At 45.3% G+C, this 22,461-nt stretch overlaps 1 protein-coding gene across 1 annotated transcript in view; it reads right to left on the bottom strand.

The window, feature by feature from the left end:
* Positions 1-22,461, bottom strand: part of GMCL1 (germ cell-less 1, spermatogenesis associated) — a 1,627,466-nt gene that overhangs the window by 1,010,950 nt on the left and 594,055 nt on the right. Inside the window, exon 9 of the mRNA XM_044083130.1 lies at positions 6,363-6,453. Coding sequence (XP_043939065.1) covers positions 6,363-6,453 — 91 coding nt within the window. The remainder of the gene's footprint in view (positions 1-6,362; positions 6,454-22,461) is intronic.

The raw sequence follows: 22,461 nt of genomic DNA, 5'->3' as shown, positions 1-22,461 counted from the left end.
TAAGTTGTCTGTGAATGTCCAAGGAATGTAGTAGTCTTTCCCCTTTGTTTTGTGGATTAGGATAAAAGGTAGGTAAGTGGATAGTCTGATTCAAAGCTACACTGGATACTACCTTTGGCATAAAGGTAGGGTTGGTTCGTAAGGAAACTCTGTCCTGATGGAAAATGATGAATGGTTGCACAGCCATGAGGGCCAGTAGCTCCGAAACCCTGCGTGCTGAGGTGATAGCCAGAAGAAAGGCTGTTTTCCATGACAAGTATTGTAGCTCTGTTGAAGAAGCTGGCTCGAAGGGAGGAAGGGTCAGCTTTTCCAATACGAAGTTGAGGTCCCAAGCAGGGACTGGAGGTTTCCTTGGGGGTTTTATATTCTTTACCCCTCTGAGGAACTGCCTTAAGAGAAGATGAGAGAATAAAGGAGGATCTGTGTTGTATTGTGCAGAAATGGCTGAAGCGTGGATCTTGATGGAGGAGAAGGAAAGTCCATTGTTTAACATCTCAGCTAGGTACTGTAAAATTTGAGGTATATTTATTACCCAAGGATTCTGTCCCTTTTCTTGATTCCAGGCACAAAATCGTTTCCATTTGGCGGAGTAGGCTTTTCTAGTAGAAGGTCTTCCGGCCTCCAAGATGACATCCTGCACCTCCTTGGAGAGGAGAATCTGTTGGGAAATCAAGGAATTCTCCATGCAGCTAGATTTAGGGTTTTGAGATGGCTGTGAAGGGTTTTGTAGTTGTGCTGGGACAACAGAAGAGGGACTATAGAGGTAGGATCCATGGTGGGGAATGTGTCAGGCTCTTCAGGAGCGGATACCAGTGTTGCCTTGGCCAGTCTGGAGCAATGAGAATCATTTTCGGCCTCTCTGCTCTGGCTTTTAATAGAACTTTGGGCAGCAGAGAAAGAGGCGGGAAGGCATAGACTGTCAATGTTGCCCAATTGAAGGAAAGTGCGTCCACTTTCCAGGCCTGTGGATGATAGGTCCTTGAACAAAATTTTTTCAACTGGCAATTTCTGTGGGTAGCAAAGAGATCTATGTCTGGCTGTCCCCATGCCTGAGTTATCTTTGTGAAAACTTGAGGATGCAACTTCCATTCGTGTGGATCTGTCATATTTCTGCTTAGGTTGTCTGCCAGTGTGTTTTCCTTCCCTGGCAGGAATTGTGCCTGTAGTTGTATTTGCAATTCCAGTGCTGTGTTCCATAGGGTCATGGCTTGCCTGCACAGGGGATATGAATGAGTTCCCCCCTGTTTGTTTATGTACCACATCACCGTGGTGTTGTCTGTCCTTATCAATAGCTGGCCTGGATGCAGTAGGTCTTTGAAGGTCATAATAGCATTTTGCACGGCTAGCATTTCCTTTTGGTTGATGTGAAGGTGCTTCTCTTTTCGGGTCCATTTTCCCTGAATGCATTGATCTGTCATATGTGCTCCCCAGGCGTAGTCTGAGGCATCTGTTGTGATGATTTGAGTTGCTTGAGGTACACAGAAAGGAAGACCTGCGTTTCTTTGGCAAGCTTGAGCCCACCACAAAAATTCCTTTTGAAGGCATGGAATAAGTGGTATAATTGCTTCCAAGCTGTGGCTGTGTTGAGACCATAAGTTTTTTAGGTACCATTGAAGTTTCCTCATATGCAGCTTTGCACATGGGATTAGTAGGATGCAAGATGCCATGAATCCCAGAGCCTGCAGGACTTTCCTTGCAGTTAGCCTGGTAAAAGTTGCCATTTTTCTGAAGTATTGAGACCGTTGCCCTTGTTTGTCTGGTGTGAGGTAGGCCATCTGGGTGGTTGTATTCAAGCTGGCACCCAGGAAAATTATTTGTTGAGAGGGTATTAGTTTTTATTTCTTTTTGTTGACTGTGTATCCCAGGAAGTTCAACAGTTTTATTACAAATGCCAGGTGCTGCAGTAGTATTCCTTGCTGTCCGCTTGGATCAGGCAGTCGTCCAGATATGGGTAGATTTGTATTCCTTGTAGACTGCAGAAGGCGATTACTGATGCCAGGCATTTCGTAAACACTCTGGGCGCAGTAGATAAGCCAAAGGGCAATGCAGAGAATTGGTAATGGGTTGAACCTGCAAGAAATCTGAGGTATCTTTTGCAATCTTGTCTGATAGGGACATGCAGGTATGCCTCCTTGAGGTCCAATGTTACCAGCCAAGACTCCTTGCCCAGCATGGGAAGAAGCTGCTGTAATGTGAGCATCTTGAATTTTGGCACCTGTAGATATGTGTTTAGGATGGATAGGTCTAAGATAGGTCTCCAATCTTTGTCTTTCCTTGGTACCAGGAATAGTCTGGAATAAAACCCTTGACCTTGTTCTTTTGCAGGTACCTCTTGAATTGCTTTCATGTCCATGAGAGCTGAAATTTGTTTTTGTGCCTCTGCCCTTTGATTTTGTGGCAGGTTTGGCATGCCTCTCATTTTTGGAAGGGTGTGAAAGTGGAACCTGTAGCCCCTGTCTATAATGTCCAGAATCCATTTGTCTTTTGTAACAATATGCCAATGTTCTGAGAATAATGTCAGTTTTCCGCCCAAAGGTGCTGCCATTAAAGCTTTGCTTGGCAGGTGTAGGGGGAAGTTATTGTGTCTGTTTTCTAAAAGACTGTGATCTATCTTCTCCACCTCTTGGGGTTGGTGCTTGTCACTGTCTGGCTCTGAAAGATCCTTGAGGTTGCCCTTTACCCCTTGGGCATCTGTATCTGCCCCTTTGAGGTCTGTCCGTGGCTGGAAAGGACCAATTTTTTGAAGGCCAGTTTCTGCTGAAACGTGAAGGTTGTACCTGCAGGAAATCTTTCACTGTTTGCATTGATTTCGCTTTTTCCTCCATTTTCTTTAGTACCTCCTCAGCTTTAACACCAAACAATACATCTTTTTGAAGAGGTGCACCTAATAATTTAGCTTTGACATGATCTGGTAAGGTTTGCTCTTTGAGCCAAGCATGCCTACGTATAACAGACCCCGTAACAGCAGCTCTACATGAGGCCTCCAAAGCATCAAAACCACACTGCAAGGTATGTTTAGCCACTTGCTCTGCACCATGTAACAAATCCTGCAACTCTTTTAAATCTGGTTGTTCTGGTTGTGTCATCTTGCTTTTCAGCTGAGATATCAAAAACTGTTGATACTTTAACATATGGAACTGACAGTTTAATGCCCTCGTGGTTAAAGTGGCCGAGGTGTACACCTTTTTCCCCCACCTTTCTAAAGCACTGGAATCTCTCTCTGAAGGTAATGGGTTTTTAGCAGTAGAGGCCTTAATTCCCTTGGGACCCTGTGAAATTGTTTCTGGGTCAGCAGTATGGCTTTTATATAGGAACTAGTAAGAATCAGGGACCCGGTAATACCTGTCTGGTTTAACAGGAGCTGGAGGCAAAGAATCTGGATTAAGGCTGGCTTCTGTGTACACATCATCCAATATATCTAAAACAGGAGGGATAGCCAGGGGCCTATGCTGGGGGAGCAGAAGAAATTCCCTGAGCCTTTTCTTGGAATCTGAGTAATCTTGGCCTTCCCAGTGAAAGTGTTCCCTCAATGTATGCAGGGTTTCACCAAAAGAGAAGTCCTCAAGGGGGGGGGAGACCGAGGGAATAGACTCCTCTGCATCAGAGTCTTCGAATGGAGAATAGGCATAATCCTGGTCCTCAGATAGTTCTCTGAGGTAATAGAAGCTTGATCTGAGGAAGGGTAGTCTTCCTCTAATCTGGGCATTTTGTCAGAGGGGGGTTGAGAACCCCTGATAAGAGTAATCAAATCCTCAGCCATTTTAAGCATCTGCTTTTTAGGCATGGTGCCTTGAGAGGGGGTCTGAGGAACCTGTTTTTTGGTTTTCATGGCTGCTTTAGATTTAGTGAAGGCTTTAATAGAGAAGGAGGAAGGCCTGAAGACCCCTTGAGAAATGGCAGGCCTGTCTAAATTCTGAGTTTCCCCGCCAGGCGTGGCGTCGGTATCTGTAGTAGGAATGGGGGCCGAGGAGCCTGCGACCTCGGGTACTGAATACACCGGTAATGTAGTGTCATCGGTACTCAGGGGCTGCGTAGGCGCCTTGCTGAGTACCGGAGAACCGGTAGTCGGCCTTAGCGTGGTTTCAGTAGATGGTGCAGACCTCGTATGTCGGTCCTTGTCTTTGCGTTTTTTGCTCAAAACTGGAGTCGGAGTATCCGACAACATAATATAATTACATTTTTTGCCAAAAAAGTGAAGGGCGAACTCCGCCCGACGCTTAATAGTGCGCTTGTTGAATCTAGCACAAAAACGGCAGGCCGAGACGTTGTGGTCTGGGCCTAAGCAAGGTATACAGAAAGAGTGGAAATCCTTATGCGGTATTTGCTTCCCACATGAAATGCAATTATTAACTTTGTCTGACATCGGTCTGAGGCAAGAAAAGTTTCCCCAACGGGGTACTTGGCTTTCAAGAAGACTTCAGCTGAAATACTTTCGTAAATCTCAGGAGCTGGCCGACCGGCACTTGCGAATTGCTTCTGCTTCGGGCACCGCACGGCAGGAAAGACTGGGGAAAATGGCGTTGGCTGCCTCTTTTATACCCCTGCTGCACTGACGTCAGGGAAGAAGCGACGACAACCGACGCCGGACCTAGACTTTGGAATTCAGCCGACCGAGGACCCACCTGATGGCAGGATAACCTATCTGTAATGACTGCAGCTGTATGCACGATGAACATCTTCTTTGAAGTCTGTGTGGGATAGAAAAATACCTATGCAAACATTTCCAAGCCAAGATCTTAAACTTTCTGGACTTTGTTGCATACTTGGAAGCTACATAGATGTCCTACCCTTATTCCTCAGTAAATTGCTTTTCTAGTCTCTCCTCCCAGTTGATTCTGACCTCCTCTCATTGATTATAGTTATCATGCATTATTTTATATATCCTACTAATTGTCCCTTTTTTAACAACAACTTCTATTCTAAAAATCAACTAAAAACTCTACAGCTCATAGCAAACATCAAGACATTTTACATGTGTTAAACCGTGGGCTAACTAACCCACAAGTCTAAATGGTGAAGAAAGACCAAATGGAGTTTTCTCTCCTTAGCCTGTGAATCAAACCGGGGGAATAGACCTGGTGAAAAGACTCCTCCTTCAAAAATATAACTACCAAGCAGACCAGGTGCGGCTACCTACCAGATGTTTGATTACATATACAAATGTGTGCACGCGCTCCTACACACACACATACACACACACGCAAGTACATACACTTTCTAGCCAAAACGTTGACAAGTGAATAGTTCAAATAAAGGTCAGGTGTGGTCAAAGGAGCTGTTATGCAATTATGTTGATTTCTTCTACCCCTTTTAGCAAAGTTTATCATACTCTCATGCTATCATCCAAACTTTTTTCATTAGGTGACATATTTGAATACCTTCACTAACATCTACCTCTATCCCTAGCTTGCTTGATCTAGTTTCTTGTGTCTCTAATGCTTTCACAGTACAACCTGGAATAAATGGAAGACTCCCTAGGGTAACTGACTCCTGATATCTTCAGTCAGCAGTTCAACCTCTTTCCCATCCCCCAATGACAATCAAAGGCTCATATTCATTAGTCCAATTATCAGTGCCCTATAATCAGGCAACAACTGGAGACAACAGAAGAGGGCAAAGAGTGTTAGGAGTTTTTGTTGATCACCCCAACTGTGGCAGTCTGTAATGTTGGTCTAGTGGGGCCCATGTTCTTCTAAAGATATAAGCAGGACATTCAGCTACAATGCCTTACACTGCTTAGCAAGCCAAGTACTAAATGTTTTACCCTTTCTTGCTGTCTTCACTAGCAAACAACTTCAGGTCACAACCATGCATTGGGCATGGAATTCTCCAGTACCCAGACTTGCTAATCAAACTTGGGTCATTGGGGCTGCGGTCAGAACTTCATCCCAATGCAAGCTGGATGCAACAGAACCTCCTGTGAACATACTAGATACCAATATGAACTCAGGTCTTTTAGAATTCCACCTTAATGCAGTGCTGCCTTGTCAGGATACATTGTTCTTCTGTACAATATACAAATCAGATTAAACCCTCCTCACTATTACTTTCACTTCCTATACAACGACATTTACTGTCATGATGGTTCACTAACAAGGACTACTTCATCTAAGAAAACTACACCAAAATACTGGGCAACCACTCTGACCCTGATTCTATATTGAGGTCTACAGCCAATAAACTGAATGACATTCAACAAAAAAACACAGAACAGAACAGAAAAAAAAAGAATGAAAATGAGAACTTGAGTTAAATACACAAAGCAACTTAAAACAGATAAATGGCTTTTTTAAAAGTGTAGTCAATTAATTTAATTAGACTTCATATGTACAATACTCAAAAGCACCTTTTTTTTTTTTTACCTTTCCTACGTTTGGAAAACCAGTCATCAGCATCTGACAAAAGACGTTTTATGCACCCACTCCAAGAAGGAACTAGCTTAAGGAACACCCACTAAACAAGGGGAAAAAAGATAAAAAATTACTATGATGAAAGCATTTATTATTTCAGCTTATGTCAAAATAATGAGAATGGTCTCTATTTTTTTTTTTTTAATAACAATGCAAAAATATTTACTTATCACTAAAGGTACTCAAGAGAAAAAGGAATATTTATGAAGCTACAGCACATTTTTTAAGTTGTACCACTACTCTGATGAAGTGGAAGTTTCTCTGAAAAATGTTAAGGAATTTACTAAGATTATACTAACATTCAAGAACACTTACACAATAAAGCTCTGCTACAGAAATGGTAAATATTTCTCCACTAGGTTCTTAAACATCATATATTACATAAAAAGGGCATGTTAGCACACAGAATTAATGCTAACTGCTGTTAATGAGCTGCTTCCTGTTGTCTAGGGTTTGATTCCCTCAGCCTTCATTTCCCTAAAGTAGAATTCTGAGGAAGTCAATTAATCAGACAGTGCTCTTTGTTAGTTGGGAAACTGGAACAGATACCTCCTCAATGGTCATACATAGTTAATTACCTATTATACAACGAACCCCCCATTAATATTCTAAAACGTGCACGCTGATTGGTCAGCACGCACATTGTAAATCAGAGTTATAGTAATGGAAAAACTGACTTTTTCCATTAATATAACTCTTTAACGGAGAACGCAAGATCTCCGTTGCTTTTTACAACCTGTCTCGCTATGTTAAATGAGTTTAACATAGCGAGACAGCTTTAAAAAAAGTAACGGAGATCTTCCTATCTCCGTTGCTTTTTATAAAGGTGTCTCGCTATGTTAAATGGGTTTAACATAGCGAGATAGCGTTAAAAAAGCAACGGAGATTCTCCGTTGCTTTTTTTAAAGCTGTCTCGCTATGTTAAACTCCTTTAACATAGCGAGACAGTTTGTAAAAAGCAACGGAGATCTTGCTTTCTCCGTTGCTTTTGCCCACAGCTCTGATGTACTGCGTAAGCATGCGCAGTGCATCAGAACTGCCGCAGAATACCAAACAGCTGCGGAAGGGCAGCAAGGAGGCATTATACAATGCCATTATTTAAGAAAAGTAATTATTTTTTTTCTTAAATAATGTCATTGTATAATAGCAATAACTCACTTCTGGGTGTGGGCAATGCTGGATTTACCTACGGTTGTCTTTGTTTGGCCACTTGGGCTTCGCCCTCGTGACCAAACCACACCAATCATGGGTAAATCCAGCATTACCCACGCCTGGGGGTTATTGCTGTATGAACATGTTCACAAGACATTTCTACCACTTTTTTCCTTGCAATCCCATCTAGCTAAAACTGAACATGAGCCTTGCCCCAGTGTATTTTCTTGCTCCCCATTTAATACAAAATTATCTTTCAGCATGACCATCAAAAAGAAGAAAAAATGTGAGAGAGTAGGCACATAGGAACAATACTAGGCAAGCGATCACAGGAACCCATAAAAGGCCTAAAGTACAGTTTTGTACCTACCATAAATGTAGATGTTAGAGTGTATTCACTGTTGCAGTCATTACTCTTGGGTTATCCTGCTGGCAGGCTACCCTCAGTCGGCCAGAATTCCAAAGTCTAGGTCCGGCGTCGGTTGCTGTCACCTCTTCCCTGACGTCAGTGTGCCAGGGGTATAAAAGATGCAGCCGACGCCATTTTCTTCGTTTTTTCTTGCCCCAGATGTCAGGTGCCCCCAAATTGGTAGGCTGAAAAATATGCCAATAAAAATGCATGCACAAAAATAACATTTCCTTCATCTACAAGCAAATACACCAAATAGGTTGTATAGGATAGAGAAGTGCAGATAAGTCCCAGCAAAGAAAAGGGGGATGGTGGGTGGGTAACCTGGACTGCAACAGTGAATACACTCGAACATCTACATTTATGGTAGGTACACAACTGTACTATGTTCATCGTGTTTCACTGTTGCAGTCATTACTCTTGGGTTGAATTCCAAAGCTGAGGAAGGGTAGCTGGGCTAAATAGGATTAGGAGAGGCTATGAGGCCCTGCAGAACTGCAGTGGCAAAGCCTGCTCTGGACGTAGAGTAAAGTGGTAAGTGGTAGTGCTTTGTGAAGGTGTGCACTGAACTCCAAGTTGCAGCCTCTAAGATATCTTTGGTTGGCATTCCTCTGAGGAAGTCTGCTGAAGTGGCTGCTGCTCTGGTGGAATCAGGCCTAATGCCCTTAGGCACTGATCTGCCATGTTGAAAATAGCAGAAACAGATGCAATAGCCTATCCATTTTGAAATAGTCTGTTTTGAGATAGCCTTTCCTTGTGATCCTGCAGCATATGACACTAAAAGTTGCTCAGTCTTCTGAAAGCTTTAGTTCTGTCCAAGTAGAAGCGTAACTGCCTGTGTATGTCCAAAGAATGCAGAATTTTCTCACTCTTGTTCTGTGGATTTGGATAAAAGGTAGGCACGTGAATGGTTTGGTTGAGGGCCACACTGGACACCACCTTAGGCATAAATGTAGGGTTTGTCCTCAGAGAAACCCTGTATGGATGGAAAATGATGAAAGGTTTCACAGCCATGAGTGCTTGTAACTCCGAGACTCGCCTTGCAGAGGTTATTGCTAGGAGCAGAGCTGTTTTCCAGGATAAGTATTTTATACCTGCTGTTGATGCTGGCTCGAAAGGAGGCAGTGTGAGTTTTTCCAAAACATAACTGAGGTCCCAGGCTGGAATTGGTGCTCTCCTTGGGGCCTAATGTTTTTGGCCCCTCTGAGGTACTGCCTTAATAAAGGATGAGAAAAGATAGGTGGTTCCGTATTGTAATGGGCTGAAATGGCAGAGGCATGAATCTTAACAGATGAGAAAGAAAGGCCTTTGTTTAACATCTCAGTTAGGTATTGTAAAATCTGAGGGATATTTGGTACACACATGTCAATGCCTTGTTCCTGGTTCCAAGCACAGAATCTCTTCCATTTTTCTGCATAAGATTTTCTGGTACTGGGCCTCCTGGCCTCCAAGATAACATCCATAACAGCTTTTGAAAGAGGAGTGTTCTGAATGGCTACATTATCCGCCATGCTGCCAGATTTAAGGTCCTGAGTTGGCTGTGCAGGATTTGATTGTTTTGTTGGGTCAGCAAGTGAGAAGTTTGAGGCAATATCCATGCTGGGCCTTGACACAAGCTCTTTAGGATTGGGTACCAGTGCTGGCATGGCCAGTCTGGTGCAATCAGTATAATTTTTGGCTTATCTTGTCTGACCTTTAGGAGTACCCTGGGAAAGAGAGGCAGTGGGGGAAAAGCATATACTGTTAGATTTTTCCAGCTGAAGGATAGGGCGTCCACTTTCCATGCTTGCTTGTGATAAATCCTTGTGCAAAATCTCTGCAATTGGCAGTTGTGAGGGGAGGCAAATAGATCTATGTCTGGGCATCCCCATTTCCTTATTATCATGCTGAAGACTTGTGGATCCAGTTTCCATTCGTGGGGATCCATGAAGTTTCTGCTTAGTTCATCTGCCAGAGTATTTGTTTTTCCTGGCAGGAATTGTGCTTGCAGGTGAACTTGAAAAGCCAATGCTGTGTCCCATAAGGTCATTGCTTGTCTGCAGAGGGGGTAGGAATGTGTACCTCTCTGCTTGTTTATGTACCACATGACCGTAGTGTTGTCTGTCTTTATCAGTAACTGTCCTGGATGAAGCAGGTCCTTGAAAGCTGTCAGGGTATTTTGAACAGCTAGCATCTCTTTTTGACTGATATGAAGATGCATCTGGTTTGCAGGCCATGTGCCCTGAATACATTTTCCTGCCATATGGGCCCCCCAGGCATAATCTGATGCATCCGTTGTCAGTGTCTGTCTGGCTGTGGGTAAACTGAATGGCAGACTCTTGTTGTGGTAACAGGCTTCTGCCCACCATCGAAACTTTTAGTTATGTACTCACCATAACCTCAGATGTTTGGGATCCATCTCGCCTACATTCTGAATGATGGGTTCGGAGCCGATCCCTCGGCTCCGACTCGGCACGCTTATGCCAAAGAGCGAAGTCTCTTATTGGCTGAGCTTACTATATCCCAGGATGCACCACTACCAGTCCCCCAGATCTAGTTTGTCCGCATACATGCACACATGCATACCCTGCTTATATAACATCGTCAGATGAAACAAGATAAAAACAGTGGAGCTCAAAACCGTTCAATCTCTTCTGATCTGCAAGGCAGGGGGAAGGAGGGTGGGTATCAGGAATGTAGGCGAGATGGATCCCAAACATCTGAAGTTATGGTGAGTACATAACTAAAAGATGTTATGTGATCCTATCTCACCTACATTCTGAATGATGGGACAGCGTCCTAGCACCTGAATCCTGGGTGGCTCACTGGAAAACACTCCTGAGTACCGTGGAACCAAATGAAGCTCGTCCTCTAGATGCCACATCCAATTTGTAGTGGGAAATGAAAGTGTGCGGGTTGGACCAAGTAGCCGCAGCACAAATTTCCGATATAGCGAGCTTGGAATGAAAGGCTATAGAAGTAGCCATAGCTCTTGTAGAATGAGCTTTGATAGATGATGCAAGTTGTTTATTCAAGAAGAATAGGCCTGAGTTATGCAATCTCTGATCCATTTTGAGATTGTAGCTTTTGTAATGGTTTGGCCCAATTTATTATCTGAGAAGGACACAAACAACTGGTCTGACTTACGGTTGCTGAGTCCTGTCTAAATAGAAGCGTAATTGCCTGTGAACATCCAATTTATGGAGAGTATATTCTGCTTCATTAGAGAATTTTGGAAAGAAAACTGGTAGCTCTAGAGATTGTTGAAGACAGAAACTAGAACAGACTTTGGGGACAAAGGATGGATTAGGCCTAAGTGATACTCTATCCTTGTGGAAAATCAAGTACGGTGGTTTAATAGACAGGGCTTGAAGCTCTGAGACTCTCCTTGCAGAGGTAATAGCCACTAAGAAGGCCGTTTTCCAAGACAGATATTTTAATTCGCATGTAGCAGCCGGTTCAAAAGGGGGGGGATGTTAATGCACGAAGCACCAAATCAAGATTCCACGGAGGTGCAGGATGAAAAACTGGTGGTCTTAACAGACTGGCACCTTTAATGAACGTTTTGCATAGTCTGCTGCTCATCAAAGGAGGATCCGTGGATTCATGGAATTTCGAGATAGCAGCTAGTTGGACTTTAATAGTTGAGACAGAAGATCCCTGATTAAACAGGGATGTTAAGAATTTTAAAACCTCTGGGACAGGAGCAGTGATAGGGTCTAAGCCCTTGAGTTGAGCCCAGATAGCAAACCTCTTCCACTTACTGAGGTACAATTTGTTAGTGGTGGGTTTGTGGGCCGAAGATAAAATATGAACAACTTCCGGGTCTAGTGTGTGGCTTCTAACTAAGGTTGGAAGTGGAGGAGCCAAGCTGTCAATTTTAGAGATTGAAGGGACTGATGCCAATGTCCCGACTGATGGATTAGCAGATCCGGGATCAGGTCTAAGGTCCACGGATCGACCACTGCATGCTTTTTCAGGTAAGGAAACCATATCTGACGAGGCCAGTATGGGGCAATCAGAATCATTGAAGACCCCAGCTGAGAAGCTTTTTGAATAACCTTTGGAAGGAGTGGAATTGGAGGAAAGGCATAAAGTAGCCCTGTTGGCCAAGGTTGTGCTAGAGCATCCATGGCTGGAACTTCCTGATGTGGAATCAAGGAGAAGAACCTCTGGCACTTGGTGTTTTGTGGAGTTGCAAATAGGTCGCAGCACGTCCCCATCTCTTGAAAACCTGGGCTGCTACTGCGGTTTAGAGACCATTCGTGAGGAGAGAGAATTGTCCTGCTTAATTTGTCCGCCAAAACATTTGACTTTCCCGGGATGTGGGTCGCTACCAAGAAGCGGTTGGTAGCTACAGCCCATTCCCACACTCTCATGGCCTCTCTGCAAAGGGGATACGATCTGGTCCCTCCTTGTTTGTTCAGATACCAAACCACCGACATGTTGTCTGTGTGGATGGCGATGATGCCCTGAGGAAGAAACTTGTGTAAGGCCTGTAGGGATAGAAGTACAGCCCTCATCTCCAACACGTTGATGTGGAGAAGAGCTTCGTCTGGACGCCAGGAGCCCTGAACTAGCCTGCCCAGACAATGCCCCCCCCACCCTATCTGGGAGGCATCTGTCGTCAGGGTAACCACTGGAGGGGGGAGAACAAAGGGTTTTCCTGATCCAAGTTGGATGTCTGAAGCCACCAGCGAAGGTCCCTTTTGCATATATCCGTAATTATGATGTGATGATTGAGGGGAAGATCCTGAAAGGACCATTGAGTTGCCAAGAGCCACTGAAGAATCCTCATGTGTAATCTTGCTAGAGGAACTAAAAGAACCGTGGCAGACATTGAGCCTAAGACCTGTAGGACCATCCTGGCTGGGGCTTTGGATCTCGAGATCAGAGCTTGAACTTGGCCCTGTAAAGTTCGGATCCTTTCGGCAGGAAGAAAGACGCGCATCAATCTTGAGTCTATCTCTGCTCCTATAAACTTTATGCGTTGAGAGGGCAGCAAGACAGATTTTGACCAATTGAATGTAATCCCTAGGGAAACACCCAGGGAGATGGTGGCTTTGAGGTTGTCCATTAGTAGATGCCTGGTGGTGGCAGTCAGGAGCCAGTCGTCGAGATAGGGAAACACTTGGAATCCAAGACTTCTCAGGTGAGCCGTCACTACTGCCAAACACTTGGTGAACACCCTGGGGGCTGTGGTGAGACCAAAGGGCAGAGCACAAAATTGGTAATGACTGACTCCCAGGCTGAAGCGCAGATACCTTCTGGACGCCTGATGTATCGGAATGTGATAATAGGCGTCCTTGAGGTCTATGGAGCACATCCAAACATCCTTCTCCAACAACGGGAGAATGGATTGTAATGTGACCATTCGGAATCTGGATTTCGTGACGGATTGGTTCAGTCTGCTGAGATCCAATATTGGTCTCAGGTCCCCTGTCTTTTTTGGCACTAAAAAGAACCTGGAGTAATTTCCTGATCCGATCTGGTCTGTGGGGACCGGTTGGATGACTCCTTTTCTAGCAGCTTTAAAGCTTCTGCGGCTGCTATTTCCCTTTGACTGGGTGGTGGGTCCGGGATTCTCTTGGACGGGAGGGTGAGTCTTTGAATGGGATGGTGTAACCTCCGGCAATGATCCAAGCACCCATCTGTCCTGAGTGATTAACTCCCAGGCTTTTAGGTGCTTGGCAACGACACCCGACTGGCTCGAGCAGCACAGCCGGGCAATCCCTCATGTCGAGTGGGAGGCTGAAGAGCCACGAAAGGACTCGCGGTCTCCAGAATTGCGGGCCCTCTGCCGCCTCTGGGACGGCGTCTCCCTGAAAAATTTCCCGTCCTCTGCCTCTGGGCGGGAATCTTCCTGCTGTTGGGAGAAAAACTTGCGAGATTTTCGAACCACATTTTCCCTCCTTTGGCCTTGGGGTAAGGCCGAAGGAGTGGAATAACGGGCCCCTCGGCAGATAACGTTTTCCCTCTTGCTCACAGCGGTAAGGGTGTCTTTCACCTTGGGTCCAAACAATGAGGACCCATCAAAGGGAGCGTCGGAAGGAAGACTTGAAGGCCTCCAGAACTGACACAAGCGGAGCCAGGCTTGTCTCCGTAGAGCCACGCCTGTGCCTGCGCTCTACCCGCCTTCGGCCGCATAGGAAATGAGCCTCATGGACGAGTTAGAAATTGACGTGAGGATAGCCAACTGAGAGCTAACGGACTGGGCTAGCTGCTCAGGTAGGTTACCCGAGGGAATCTGACAACTCCTTGACCAGATCCCTCTGAAGCCTGGTAAAATGTGCCAAATAATTCAGAGACCTTAAGGTAAAGGCCGCTGAAGTCAGGGTGCGCTTCCGTACCTATCCATACTCCTAGACTCCTTATTAGGAGGATGGATGGACGTTGAAGCCTCTGCCACGTCCTGTTGTGTAGCAGATGCCACCACCATGGCATCTACAGCCACGCCTTTAGTAAGGAACTCCTTCTCGGGGAGCAGATAAAATTTATTTGGACGAGAAGGGACTGGTTCCACGGTATCTGGATGTTCCCACGCCCTTCGACAAACTAAATCCAGAAGCTCGTCAAGGGCGGAGACACCCAGGAGGCGGAGGGCTGAGCCCCAAAGGCCTTGAGGAGCACTGATTCGTCCGCAGAGGGGGTTTGGATATCCAGCCTCGTTGTTTGAGGATCTCTAAGATGTCTGCAAATGAGACATCATCCGAGGACGACTGGGACCCTTCCGCATCATCCATATCAGTGTCCGATGTAATAGACTCGGGGAGTCCACGTGCTTCCTCTTGCACGATCTCTTCCTTGGGGGTTCCTCTGAAGACAACTCCAAGAACCCTCAGGAGGAGGGAACCCCACTGGGGTAACCTCAGGCCTCGGGGCTCCGCTGGCTACGGACAGGGAACTGCCAAAGACCCAGTCTCCACGCCCAGGGAAGGTGCTGGTAAAACCGAGAGATGGCGAAGAGGACTTGGCCAAGGCACTCCTCATGGCCCTGAAAGCCGGACCCCAGAATCCTGGGAGTGTCCGGACTCGGAGCCGTGATAGCCGACGGAAGTCCCAGCCGAAGCACCGAGGGGAGGCTCGGAACCGAAAGCATAGGTCCCGAAACATCACCCGGTCCAGCCGAAGAAGTCCGTACTAAACTCGGACCGAAGGCCGGGTTGGAGTAAGGGTCGGAGCCGACCCTAAGATCTCCACCGGCTCCAACAGCACCTGCTCCGACGGAGCCGGCGGTCGGAGGAGGAATGGCAACGGGTGGGCCAAGGTCATCGGCTCCGAAACCAGCTGGGTCGGAACCGAAACAAATTTTTGGAAGACTGGGGACTGGAAGAGCCTTTGGAGCACCCTGTCTATATCAGAATCCGACATCCTCGAAGACCGAGAGGAAACAGAACGGGTTCGAGAAGGCCTCTCCATCGGCCCCAAAGGGCTAGGGGACCGGCTCGAGGACTCGATGAGTATCGGTGCCGAGGAATACTCACAGCAGATTCCATCGGTGCCGAGGTAGACTTCGCCGAGGAGGAAGTGTCTGAGCGGCGACCCTTGTCGGCTCCGAGAGCAGTGGAGCCGAAGGTGACCCGCTCTCGATGCCCCAGCCATCGGCTCGAAGCCAGAGGAGTCGATACTGGTGGCATCGAGGCAGACCGTTCAACCTCGGCTCAAGTCTTTGGAGCCAAGGAGAGGCCTGCCTAAGTTTCTTGGCAGTCGGGTCCGACGGACTGGTCGGAACCGAAGCCCTTTTCTTTTTGGTTGGAGCAGGAGAGGATGCCAAGGCTTCTTCAAAGGAAGGTTTAACTAACCCCTTAAGAATCAATTTATTTTTCCTCTCCTGGAGGACCCTTGAGGAAAAAGCGTGACATACACTGCATGACTCCTGCAAGTGCTTTGCCCCGAGACAATATACACAGAGCGAATGATCGTCTGTGATAGACATTTTAAACCCACATTTTGAACATTTTTTAAAGCCCGAAGGCCTAGGGGTTTGAGACATGATGATACACAAATCTAGTCACTCTGACAGGAAAGTACACTAAATTTTTACTGCTGATAAATCTAAGCTTACAGTAATAACTAATGCAAACACTTCCTGTAAAAAAGAACAGGTAACTCTAACCAATTATATAATTACTAGAGACCCTGTAAGTATTAAGGTTGACAGTCCGGGAAGGCCCTGGATGGAGGGGGGGCCGAAAACAAACTGAACCCAATCACACACAACAATTCAAAATCCAAATCGTACACAAAGTTAGCGATAGCCGTTAAAACAGCTTTTGTGAGCAAAAACAGCAAAAAACTGACAGAAAAGTTAGTTAATAAAACTACTTAGCCCAGCCAGCTCGAGACCACGTCTTGGGGAAGCGCAAACGAGATCTGGGGGACTGGTAGTGGTGCATCCTGGGATATAGTAAGCTCAGCCAATAAGAGACTTCGCTCTTTGGCATAAGCGTGCCGAGTCGGAGCCGAGGGATCGGCTCCGAACCCATCATTCAGAATGTAGGCGAGATAGGATCACATAACATCTCCTGTTGCAGGCAGGAAATGAGTGCAGTTACTGTCTACAGGCTGTGGCAATGCTGAGTCCAAACACTTTTTAGATACCATTGTAGTTTCTTCATATGCAGTCTGGCATATGGAATTAGTAGAATGCAGGATGCCATGAAACCCAAGGCCTGCAGGATTTTCCTTGCAGATAAGTGGGTTTTTGTTGCCAATTTCTTGAAGTAATTAGTCAGTTGCTTTTGTTTGTCTGGCGTGAGATAAGCCATCTGGGTAGTTGTATTTAAGCTTGCACCCAGGAATATTATCTCTTGAGAGGGCACTAGTTGTGATTTATTTTCGTTTACTGTGTACCCTATGCCAATTAGTAATCTTTTTACAAACGCCAGATCCTTTAGAAGAATGTCTTTGTTCTCTGCTTGAATTAGGCAGTCGTCCAAGTAGGGATATATTTGAATTCCTTTTTGTCTGCAAAACGCAATTACTGGTGCCAGGCATTTTGTGAAGACCCTGGGCGCAGACGATAAGCCAAAGGGCAGTGCAGAGAATTGGTAGTGCATTGAGCCAGCTTTAAATCTGAGGTATCTTCTGCATGTTTGTCTGATTGGGACATACAGGTATGCCTCTTTTAGATCTAAAGTCACAAGCCAAGCCTTCTTGCCCAACATGGGCAGAAGCTGCTGTAGAGTCAACATTTTGAATTTTGGAATATACAGATATGTTTATAATAGATATGTCCAGTATTGCTCTCCAGGCTTTGTACTTTCTGTGTACCAAGAACAGTCTTGAATAGAATCCTTGTCCCTGCTCTTGCTCTGGTACTTGTTGAATGGCCCTCATGTCCATGAGGGACGGAACTTGTTTTTGTGCTTCTGCCCATTGATTGAGTGGCAGGTATGGCATACCATTTGGCCTTGGCAGGGTGTGAAAGTGGAACCTGTAGCCTTGTGATACTATATTTAGAACCCATTTGTCCTGGGTGATCATGTGCCAATTTTGTGAAAAAAGTGCTAGTTTTCCCCCCAAAGGGGCTGCCAAAAGATAAGTGCTTGAAGCTGGAAGGGGAAAGTCATTGAGACTGTTTCCTGTGTGGCTGTGATTCTTCCTCTCCGCTCTTGGAGGTAGAAGCACCCTATTGTTTAGGCCTGTATGAGCCCTGGGGCTGTGATCTTCCTCTGGGGTGTCGGTATCTGCTTCTTTGTGGCCTATCGGACACTGGAAAGGACCAATTCTTTGTAGGCCAGTTCCTGCTAAATCTGGGAGGTTGTACCTGCAAGAAATCTTTGACTGTTTGCATAGATTTAGCTTTGTCCTCAATTTTCTTCAACACCTCTTCTGCTTTAACACCAAACAAAGTATCATGCTGTAATGGAGCATCTAATAGTTTTGCTTTAACACGATCAGGCAAATTCTGTTATTTTAACCAAGCATGTCTCCTAATGACAGAACCTGTAACAGTGGCCATGCAGGAGTCCTCTAGATAATCAAAACCACATTGCAAAGTATGCTTTCCAACTTGTTCAGCTGCATGCAATAAATCCTGCATTTCCTTGTTGTCTGCACATTCTGAATTTGCTGACATTTTCTGTTTAAGCAGTGACATAAGATATTGCTGATATTTAAGCATATGAAATTGGCAATTTAAGGCTCTTACAGCCAAGGTTGCAGAAGTATAAATCTTTTTACCCCACCTGTCTAGGGCCCTAGAATCCCTATCAGAGGGGATAGGGTTTTTTGCAGTAGAAGCCTTGACCCCTTTGGGACCCTGAGAGATGGTTTCTGGGTCAACAGCAGGGTTTCTATAAAGAAATTTATGTGAATCATGAACCCTGTAGTATCTGTCTGGCTTAACAGGAGCTGGTGGTAAAGAGTCTGGAGATAGACTGGACTCTGAAAATACATCATCTACAATGTCTAAAACAGGTGGAATAGCAAGGGACCTGTGTTGAGGCAATAAAAGGAAGTCCCGGAGCCTTTTCTTGGATTCTGAGTAATCCTGGCTCTCCCAGTGGAAATGCTCCCTCATGGTATGCAGTGTCTCCCCAAAAGAATAATCCTCAGGAGGGGAGGCTGAAGGGATAGATTCTTCAGCATCAGAGTCCTCGTAGAGAGGAAGAGAATATTCCTGTTCAGATGAGGACTCAGAGGAAATGGAAACCTGGTCTGAAGATTCATATTCTACCTCTTGCCTAGGCGTCTTATCAGAAGGGGGATGGGAACCCCTGATCAAAGTAATAAGGTCTTCGGCCATTTTAAGCATCTGTTTCTTAGGCATGGAGGCTTGTCCTGGAGAATGTTGTACTTGTTTCTTTGTCTTTAGAGTTGCTTTAGTCTTTGCCTTTGAAGCTGAAGTAGGTTTTACATATAACTGTGTAGGTCTGCAAACACCCTCAGAAGCCGATGCCTGCTCGGTGGCTCCGGACCCATCTGAGGGAATAGTTTCCGAGTGTCCAAAACCTTGAGTTTCCAGCGGCCTCGTCGGCTCCACATGGGAGTCGGAAGTGGCCTGTGGCTCTGAGGTAGCGGGTGTCAGGGGCTGCTAAAGCGCCTCACTGCAAACCGGCAACAGGCCTAGCAGAAGCCTCGTCATCAGTTTTGGATCTCGGATGCCTGTCCTTTTCTTTTTCCTTGCACTTTTTATAAACTCCGGTAGTTGGTTGTTCTGACGGCATTATGTAATTAAATCTTCTGCCAAAGTAATGGAATGCAAAATTGTACTGACGCTTAATAGCGCGTTGGTTAAATCAAGCACAAAACCAACAACTAGCAAAGTTTTGGTCAAGGCCTAGGCAAGGAATCCAGTAAGAATGAAAATCCTTATGAGGTATTTGCTTCCCACAAGAAATACGATTGTTAACTTTTCCTGATATCGGTCTGGAGCAAGAAAAAAGTTTCCCCAATGGGGTACTTAGCTTTAATGAAGACTTCGGACCTGAATTTCAAATTTGAAAAACTCAGGAATCGTCCGCCCGGCACTTGCGAACTGCTTTTGCTTCGGGCACCACGCGGCAAGAAAGACTGAAGAAAATGGCGTCGGCTGTATCTTTTATACCCCTGGCACACTGACATCAGGGAAGAAGCGACAGCAACCGACGCCAGACCTAGACTTTGGAATTCAGGCCGACTGAGGGTAGCCTGCCAGCAGTATAACCCAATTGTAATGACTGCAACAGTGAAGCACGAAGAAAATCTGACAGGTACCAAGCTGTGAAATAGGAAAATTCTCTCTCTCCTCAGCTGCCCATAACTACAGGAGTCCCACAGGGTTCTATCTTAGGACCACTACTATTCACAGTCTTCACAAATGACCTCCATACCTCCACACAGTATGCATCTGTCATTCAGTATGCAGATGACACTACCTTAATCTGTGCTGCACAAAACATTCCCACCCTCCTGCAAACAACTCAACTAGCATTCTCTGAAGTTGAAAACTACCTTATCAAAGCCCAGCTTATCCTCAATCCAAAGAAAACTCAGCTTATGATTATAACCAGTTCTAACAAAAACACTAACAGTCAATTCACTATCTACTCCACAAATGCTATTCCAATTGCTCCAGTGGCACAGGCTAAGCTATTGGGAATAACCATAGACTCCCACCTAAAATTTGATAGTCATCTCAACTTAACAATTAAAAAAGTACATGCCAAACTGGGGTCACTCTACCGTATCAAACCATTTCTTACCAACAACACAAGTTCAGCCATTGCTCACTCCCAACTTCTATCCACGCCACTCTATGCATCTCCCATTCTGACTAATCACAACAAAACTGAACTATTTATTTATTATTTACTCATTTATTATTGTTTGTTAACCGGGTTAGTCCAGCTGGGCTTGTGGCCCATTTTCAGTGGAGACCCAAGGAGAAAAGCTCCGGTACAGAGTATAAAATGCAGAAATTTGCAACATTACAATATAAAGTACAGAAATTTGCAAACTTACAAACATACAAAAGCTCTGGTACTTAGTATAAAATGCAGACATTTTTAACATTACAAAATATAAAAAAAGTACAGAAATTTGCAAAAACTTACAAACTTGTAAAAGACTGGATTATAGAAGTTGACATATTACTGGTAGATGATGTGAGTTATATATGTCATAATTAGTCTGTACAGGAATAACAGTTTTACAATAGTATATACACTGTTTTGCAATGGAGAGGATGTCAGTTGGGAATATGAGTAAGATAGGCCAGAGGCTCGCATGCAAAAAGTGTGAAGAGATGTACAGAGAAAGACCTATGATATTGTGTTAAGTTTGGCAAAGGAACAATGATTTAGGTGTGGAGTTAGTGGTGTGGGTGGTTTTTAGGTGGGAGCGTGTGAAGGACATTCCCATTTGGAGGCCAGATAGGAGAGAAGCATGGATTTGAAGTTGTTGTGGTTTGGTATTTTACGTAGTGGTGGGGGGAGAGTGTTCCACTGTTTGGCTATGGTGTGGGACAGTAATAGTTTGCCAGGTGGGTGTAGGGGTTTGTGTACATGTAGGAGGTTTTGGCCTTTCGATCTCAGTGTGTGGCTAGGTGTGTAGGGTGTTAGAGATTTGGCAAGAGAGGGGCATTCTGTTGGTTTGAAGATGAGTTTGTGGGCTGTTGTAAATTGTATGTATTTTAGGTGGTTGTGAAGTTCTAGCCAGTTAAGGGTGTGTAGGGAGTGGCAGTGATGGGAAGAGCTCCTGGAGTTGGTAGCAAATTTGCAGATTTTGTTGTAACAAGATTCGTGTTTGCAGCGGAGGCAGAGTTGTAGGTTGGAGAATAGGGGAGCACCGTACATGAGAGAGGGGAGAAGGAAGGTAGATGCGAGGGTTTGACAAGAGGAGGGAGTAAGGTAGCAGTTATGTCTGTAGAGGAGACCAATTTTCTGGTGGGTTTTTTTGATTGCTGAGAGGATGTGGGAGTCGAATTTTAGGTTATCATCAATGGTAATGCCAAGTAGCTTGGTACTGGGAATGATTTCTAGAGGAGTGTTATTGTGGCTTTTGATGGAAAATTGGTCTCTCTTGAATTGCGAGGTTTTGGTGGGAGTGAAAATCATTAGTTTTGTTTTGATTGCATTTAGGGCTAGGTGATGGGATCGCATCCATGATTCGATTTTGGAGAAGGCGATCTGGGTGTTGAGAAGAAGTTTGGAGGGGCAGGAGGCAGAACAGATGATGGTGGAGTCATCAGCGTATTGGATGACTGAGGCATTTGGGATGGAGTGGTGGAAGTTATTAATGAATATGTTAAAGAGGAGTGGGCCCAGTACTGATCCTTGAGGGACTCCTATGGGTGTAGGTAAGAAAGGGGAGGTTCATTCTTTCCATTGCAAAGCCTGTTGGTGCATGGAAAGGTAGCTGGAGAACCAGGCTAAGGTTGAGGGAGACAGGTGCAAGTGAGAGAGCTGGGACAGGAGTAGAGGATGGGAGATTGTGTAGAATGCTTTTGAGAGGTCAAGAAATAGGGAAGATACATATTTGCCGCTATCACGTGCTAGGCTGACTGTTTCAAGGAAGGAGAGGAAGGCTGTCATGGTGCTGTGGCCAGGGCGAAAGCTGTGCTGGGTGGGAGAGAGGAGTTTGTGCTGGGTTAGGTAGGGCATGAGCTGGGACTGGATGGTTTTCTTCTAGAATTTTGGAGAGGGGTGAGAGTATAGCTATGGGTCTGAAGTTGGTAGTGTCAGTGTTTTTACCGCCTTTGTGCAGAGGGATTATGAATGCATGTCGCCAGATGGTTGGTACATGGGATTCCTGAATGGATCTATTTATGACAATGGATATGGGATAGGGTATTGCTTCAACTGACAGTTGAAGGAAATTTGCAGGAAGTTTGTCAGGGGCAGTGCGGCATGGTAACTAAGCAAAAATGGAAGCCTGCTATAACAGAATTGCCCGCTTTGCTGCAAATTGCTCATATAGAACTCATCACTGTACTGCTTTGAGACAGCTCCACTGGCTTGAACTGCCAATCTCCTAACCTACAATCAGCTCTGCCTCTGTCATTCTATCTATTACCACCCCAATAAG

This window comes from Protopterus annectens, chromosome 9.part0 (assembly GCF_019279795.1).
Source record: "Protopterus annectens isolate FY-2018-M chromosome 9.part0, PAN1.0, whole genome shotgun sequence".
In the NCBI taxonomy this organism is placed as follows: domain Eukaryota; kingdom Metazoa; phylum Chordata; order Ceratodontiformes; family Protopteridae; genus Protopterus; species Protopterus annectens.
Note: the sequence above shows the minus strand (reverse complement) of the source record. Positions and strands in the feature narration are given on the sequence as shown.